Below are 6,683 nucleotides of genomic sequence, written 5' to 3' on the forward strand. Positions count from 1 at the left end.
TGACCAAACACCTTGTTTTAATAGTTGATTTCTGCCAAGTTTGCCTCTTAACCTCCCTTGTCCTTTCATTACACGTTCAGCTTTCATATTCTGTCATTCTGAGACCTTGTTTTCTTTTTCTTTCCCTTTCTCTGTCGTCTTTCTTACTAGCTGTCTGCAGCATCCAGCCCTTCCAGTCAGAGTCCTCACAGAGCCTCAGGAAAGGATCCCTTTGCAGAGCTCTCTCTCCAGGATTTCTTGTAAAACAACTTAGGTATTGTCCATTTTTCTGGGGAGATGCTGGTGTTTGTGATATGCAACAAAAATGAAGTTCTAATTCAAGTTTTATTAACGTGGCTAGAACTGTTTCTGAAGGAAATAAAACCAAATCTTGTTGAGTTGGAAGCACTGTGGAAGTGACTTGGAAACTGTGTATTTAACTTCAGCAGTTTAAAGGCTGGCTGAATGTTTTTGCTTCAGTCCATTGGAAATGGAACCAGCTCATGTGGTACTTGCTGCAGCTAGGGAGAAGGAACTGGTGCTGCCTGGTATTGACCATCTCATCAGGACAATGTTCGGAGTTCCCCGTTAGCAGCAGAGCCCTGAGTGCTGCTGGCAGAGTGCTCGTGCGCTTCCCCGTGGCTTGAGCAGAGAGTTCCCTTTGTGCAGGAGGAGGTGCTTGTTTCACATGTGCCAGGGATCCATTTTGGTACAGAGGTGCACTGGAGGAGTTGTGTTGTTTTTTACCAGTCAGGGGCAGGTGGGAATTAAATAGTAAAATGAGTGAAAACATGACAAAGAAATTCAAGAATTCATAGTACAAAGAGAGAGTAGGGTTATTGCACACACCAGCTGCTTTTCTTTGTGCACATCCTCTGGTTCAACATGAAGAATGACCCTGAGTTCTCTTCATAATGGTGTTGGTCTGTGTTAAGCTGCTGCTGGTGACAATATTGCATGGATAACTAGGTGGGTTTTATTTTGAATGCAGAGATGTTCCAAAGGCTGGTGTCGTTGGAAGAACATCCTGATGGCTTTTGGTTGTTTCCTGGCCCTGATTTTTAAAAATATTTTATTTCTATTCAAAACTTCAGTTCATGGGGTAGCTTGGGCATCAGAAGAATGGAAATGTTTGAAGAAAACAGGTTTATAATGAAGCCATACTTCTGTTGGATATTAACCCAAGGGTTTTTCATCTTTCCAGATTCAGTTTATGTAACTGTGTTAGATGGAAGAGAAAGGAACGTTTCCAAAAAGATGTGCTCAGCAGTAAACTCCCACTTCCAGGAAAAAAAATGAACTTCAGTCTCTCAAACTCTCCTCTTCCATTAAGTGATGCAGTGAAATGATGAAGACCAATGAAGGAAGCTGGGACACCTCCATAAGAAGACATCAGTACACAACACAAAGCCAGGAATTGCCATGAATTAAGACCAAGATCTATTTTTGTCCTGGTGACTAACACGTCAGTACTCTCAGCTTCTAATAATATCCTTAATTGGTAACGTATGAAGAGAAGCCTTTATTCTGGAAATTGATATTGGTGTTTGGAAATGCTGTCTGGATTGGAGATGTCGTTTACCGTAACTCGAAACACACCTCTGGGCAGGGGAGGGTCAAATCCTAACTCTTAATTCTGCAGTTACCTTTTATTCAGTCCTCACAAATGTAGGCACAGCAGTAATGGAAATTAACTTTTTTTAAAAATTATATATTCAGTTTGCAGTAGACATTCCTTATGTATTATTGTTTGTATTTATTTATGATTATCAATTTAACATTAATATTGTATCAAAAAAAACCTCCTTATGAAAATGAGTATGGATGTATACAGTATGTCTGATTTTTATCCACAAAGAATGAATCTGATTCAGAATGCTTTTCAGCTGACATACAGAGCACTAAATATTTTAAAGGTCTGAATCTAATGAATTCTCAGTATATATGGGAATTAGGGAAGAGCTGTAAAACGCATTAATCCTTATAGTCAATTCTGTGCCTAGGATTTTGCAAGGGAACAGTTAACTGACTAGAAGAAGCACTACATTTTTAATTCAGCATTAGTGCATTGGGAAGGAACTTTATTGCTTTGTGCTTGGCATGTCATTTTTACATTTGACATTATAAGGCCTTTCCAAAATGAATGTGAGGAATTGCTTTCACTTTAAGACTTTCCTTCTTTTCTGTAAAAAAAAAAATAAATCAAGGTGTTGTGTGTTGGGGGGGGAAAGCCTTTTCATTTGGCTCGTGCCATGTTTATGATCATGTACCTTTTAAAGTAAAAAAGGGGAAGTAGCTTCCTTACATATGTCTAGTGGGTATTTAGTTCATGAGGAATTAAAGTAGCGCTGTTGATCGGTGCTTTGTGTAAATACATCATAACTTTTGGGTGGAGTGGGGCCTTCAGAAGGATAGTCAATGATATGAAAGCAATTCTGTACATGAGTTAAGCATACTTGCTGCATTGTCTCTGCAGATTCTATTTTTGTTTAAAATATTAAAATGTATGTTAGCAAAAATGGGTGGATTTTCAAATAAAATGCAGCTTCCACAGAACTTTTGTTACGGTATGAAAGTCTGAGGTGCTTCTTTTCTTTTTGCTGCTTAAAATGTGCACTGATAATTGCTTTGTTTACTTAATAAAATACCAAATGTATTTCATACATGCATATTGTATTGCAGGAAGTGCAGCACTCTGATCCTGTGGCTGACGTGATCCATGCAGCCTCTTCTCCAGGCTGTCGTCACAGACAGCCTCAGTGTTCCAGTAACAAGGTGTCTCCTTCTTCCTGACCTAACGTGATATTTTACCATTTCTAGTTTTTCAAAATATTCATGGCAATAAACTTGTACTGTTTATAACTGAGCAAGAAGCATAAATATGTCCCCAAAAATTATTATTATTATTATCTTCCCTAATCTTCCAGCAAAAGGTAGTGCTGGAAAAGCTATGAACAGTTTGCTGAGACCATCTTCTGCAGTTAGACACAGGGAGAGCTGATAGAAGTGGATAGTTGTCAGAAGCCTCGCAACAGCCTGAGGCTTGTCCTGGAGGCCAGGGAATCATAAACTGAGCAGTACAGGTTGGTAGATTTAAAATTTCTTTCCAAAAGCATAAATAAAAAAACCCTGACCCTGTTACAGAGTATGTAATGCACACGCCCGGATCTGGGGAGTTTCATACAGAGTTTACTAAAATTTTGCCTTCCTACCTCTGAGGCTTTCAATGCCCTCAGAGAGCAACCCAATTTTGCTTGTGGTCAGAATATAAAAAAGGTGAATTGTCTGAATTGGGGGTGAGCTGGAAAAAAAGGGGGCACATCTGTGACATGTTAGCTACATCAGTAACTGCCATGGTACAGATTGTTCTGAAACACAGATCCAGACCTTGCCTGAAGGAAGAAGGTAGACCTTCGTCCTCCTCCAGAGCCTGATGTGCTGCGTTATGGTAAAACAGTTGCCAACTTTCTTTTTAGGTCTGTGGTGCTCTCTGCAGAGTCTAATTTGAGGCTTTTGGCTGAGGATAGATCTGTGTTCCTAGATCTCTTTGATCCCTTGGACCCTTTGTGCAGCTGTGGACTTGAGGGTGCAAATCATGAAAGTGCCAAAGAATTGCAAACACCCAGAGCCATGTCTTCTGCAGGGATGATGAACTCCTGTTACCCTTTACTGCTTGCTCATTGTTGCTCTGTGTTCCTTGAAGCAGCTGCTGTGCAGATTAGGCTTTCTTGCTGAAGGCCTTGCTAAAAACCCTTGCTTTTTGGTTTACTCTTTGGAGACAAACTGGCTTGGGAATTTTCCTGAGTAGTATTTTCTCATTTGCTTTGTTCCCAGTTGGTATGTTCGCTTTCAGTATCACTGACATAACACTCAGTTTAGCTTAATTTAAAAAGCACAGCGCACAGACATATTTTGTTTTTTAATTACTGGCACTTTTTAATAATGGGGGTTGTGAAAACCTGGTTCTCTTCAGAATTGAGTTGAAAGGCTGTTTAGTCTACATGAGCAAACTGTGTAGGGAGGCTGCTGCCCCTAGCAAGCAGGGGAGGATGGAGTGCTGTGTTAGAGTGATGTGGTTCCTCTTAAAGCTCTGTGTAAGGAGCTGGTGTGTCAGAATAACCACAATTTTTTTTTTTTTTTTTTTTGTAAATCGGGGACTTATATAATGAAAACAAGTGGATTTACCTCTTGAGACAATTACTCTTGCCAGAACAAGAACTTGAACAGCTCCTGAGTTTTCTAACAGCCCAAGTGTAGAGTCTTCATCTGAAGACACATCTAAATTCCTTCGCTGCTTCTCTTCTTTGTTTCAAAGTCACAACAAACTAAACTGAGCTGTACCTCAGGACATGTTTAAAGGCTGTCTTTGCATGCCTTTGTGACATCAGAGGTTCCATTCAGCCAACTGCCAGAGTAAGTCACAGATGTTCCCAGCTGCCAAACAGCCCTTCAGCAAGAAAAAAGGACAGGGTGAAGCCCTGCATCTTTCATTAGACAAAAAGGGCCGGTTTCCAGAGCCTGACACAAATTTTGTAGCAACATAAATGAATTGCAACTTAAAGGCCATGACATAATTGAGATAAAGATTGTGGCAGAGAAATGAGAATTAAGTGCTAAAACCACTGGGAATGATAGTAAATGCTGATGGGAGCAGAAGATTGACAAGATAATATGAGGGGCAGTGAAAAAAATCTGCTGAATACAGACAAAAGAGCAGTGCTAATGGGAGCATATGTAAACTGAAGAAGAGCTTTCTCCTTGGCCTGTTGTCAGCCTCTTGGCTTGACCTTTGGAGCTCTCACACTGCAGTGGAGAGAGCAGAAACAGGCTTGACATCTTCCACTCAGTTTGCCCAACAAGAAAAATCTGTGAGCTGCTGCTGTTTTCCAAGTTCAAACTGGAGAGCAGAGGGACTTCGCTGATTGTTCAGCTGGCTGAATCAAGAGAATGAGTGAGGAGGAGAGAGCCCTGGGCAGGTTCCCTGAAGGTGGAACATTGCTGCCACCCACTCAGCACCTTTTTTTACCTGAAGGTTGAGTAATACTATGGGAGATGGGCTCCCCAAGACAACAGATAAGTCTAAGAGTGAGTAAAGCATATTTAATTCTTTTCTTGCTTCTCTGATGATGAAATTTCCTGAAGCAAAGATCAAAAAGCCTTGGAACAAAGAACCAACTTCCTTAAAATTCTATGGGAGGTGATAATGGTACAGAGATTGTGTTGGATGCAAGCATAGTGCTTTGGATATCCGGCAGCTGCAGTACACAAGGAGCACTGAGGTCTTGGGTTTATTTTCATAGCGTGGATCTCTGCTTTGTTCTTGGTGGTAACTCCTGAACTTCCTTGGGCCGGCTGCAGCAATTGCCCAAGTACTAGGGTTTTTTCATTTTATTTTTATTATTTGATATAATTTTAGCCTCTTGTTTCACTTTAATCACTAAAAGTGAGGAAAGATCCAGCGCCATGTTAAATCCCAGTTTTCAGCATGGCTCATGTTCAGTTGTCCACATATGGGAACAGTTGTTGGCATCTTGTTACCATGTCATGTCCTAAAACAATATGGTGTTTGTGGGAGACTGCAGAACGTGAGCTCTGAGATGTAGTATTGCAAAAAACATCCTTACTTTCACAGTTGACTCAAAATCCAAGGAAAAGCCTTTTTTCAGAGGAACATCTAGCTGCAAAACATCAGTGGCTAAAGATGCTAACACCATTAGATTCTCTGTTCTGTGCTTATTGCTATAGTGTAACTTTTTAGTCCATTAGTTTCTGCCTTGACCTTATTCTGGCAAACTCCTTTTAGCCCACAGAAGCAGAGTGTTTAATAACTTCACTCTCAGAAAGCAGCCAAACAAGAACAAATGCTGCAGAACGAGTCTCTTATCCTCATTTCCCAAAACGTGCAGGTCTGAACCTGTGGCAAGATTGCCTTGTTATATAACCTCGCTGCAGTGGAGGCTGCAAACCTTGCAAAAACCAGACCAAAACTGAAGTCACCCACATTCCCTGCAGCTCGGGCTGAGGGAGATCATACCAGCACAGCCAGACTATAAAGCAACACAGTCCAGTTGTTCAGAGAGAGTTCAAGCCAGCAGAGTGCTGAGGCAAGTAGCTCCTATTATCACTGGAGTGGATACAAGCTCTCAGCACACCCCTCCCCATTGTGCTTTTTAGGCCTTCCATGGATTGATGTTTCTCACTTCCAGCACATGGACCTCAGTTCTATTAAAAGTTTTTATTTCCATGCAATTTCAGTGATGCTTCTATTTCCCGAATTTTGAATTCCAAGGAATACTTGTTGGGGTTTTTTCTTCTGTTGAAACAGCAAGTTTCTTTGAGCTGTGCTCTAGTTAAATACATAACTCCAGCTCAGTGGAAGCTTAGCTTGGATTATAGTTGTGGAGACACCTGGACCCTTGCTTGTATCCTAGAGTTGTCTCGTGCAACAGTAACACAGTAAAGAACAGGTATTTCATAATGCTGGGAGTGCAAAGGTGACTCTAAGTTTGGTCCTAACTGGAGTAGTGAACTCCAAGTGGGGCTTTGAAGGACTGGCTGTGCTGCCAGAAAGTGGGCTGATCAGCCCTGTTTAACAACATGCTGCTCATTTCTGAGAGATTTTGCCAGTAACAAATTTATCAAATCCAGATGCCTTGGGTTGAAGACCCAGCTTTCTCCATATGAAAGCCTCGCAGTGGCCTTAA

General features: G+C 41.1%; 1 protein-coding gene across 8 annotated transcripts in view; it reads left to right on the plus strand.

The window, feature by feature from the left end:
• Nucleotides 1–2,781, plus strand: part of PICALM (phosphatidylinositol binding clathrin assembly protein) — a 66,683-nt gene extending 63,902 nt beyond the window's left edge. For 5 of the 8 annotated variants that reach the window (XM_082277489.1, XM_082277490.1, XM_082277492.1 and 2 more), the window contains 2 exons: nucleotides 151–253; nucleotides 1,184–2,640. In XM_082277489.1, the coding sequence (XP_082133615.1) occupies nucleotides 151–243 (93 nt within the window). In that variant the 3' untranslated portion in view covers nucleotides 244–253; nucleotides 1,184–2,640. Of the gene's footprint in view, nucleotides 1–150; nucleotides 254–1,183; nucleotides 2,641–2,661 lie in introns of those variants that run through there. The other 3 variants (XR_014226255.1, XR_014226256.1, XM_082277491.1) reach the window with 3 other exon arrangements.
• The last annotated feature ends 3,902 nt before the right edge of the window (nucleotides 2,782–6,683 follow it).

The sequence above is a fragment of the Coloeus monedula genome (genome assembly GCF_965178545.1).
Source record: "Coloeus monedula genome assembly, chromosome: 3".
In the NCBI taxonomy this organism is placed as follows: domain Eukaryota; kingdom Metazoa; phylum Chordata; class Aves; order Passeriformes; family Corvidae; genus Coloeus; species Coloeus monedula.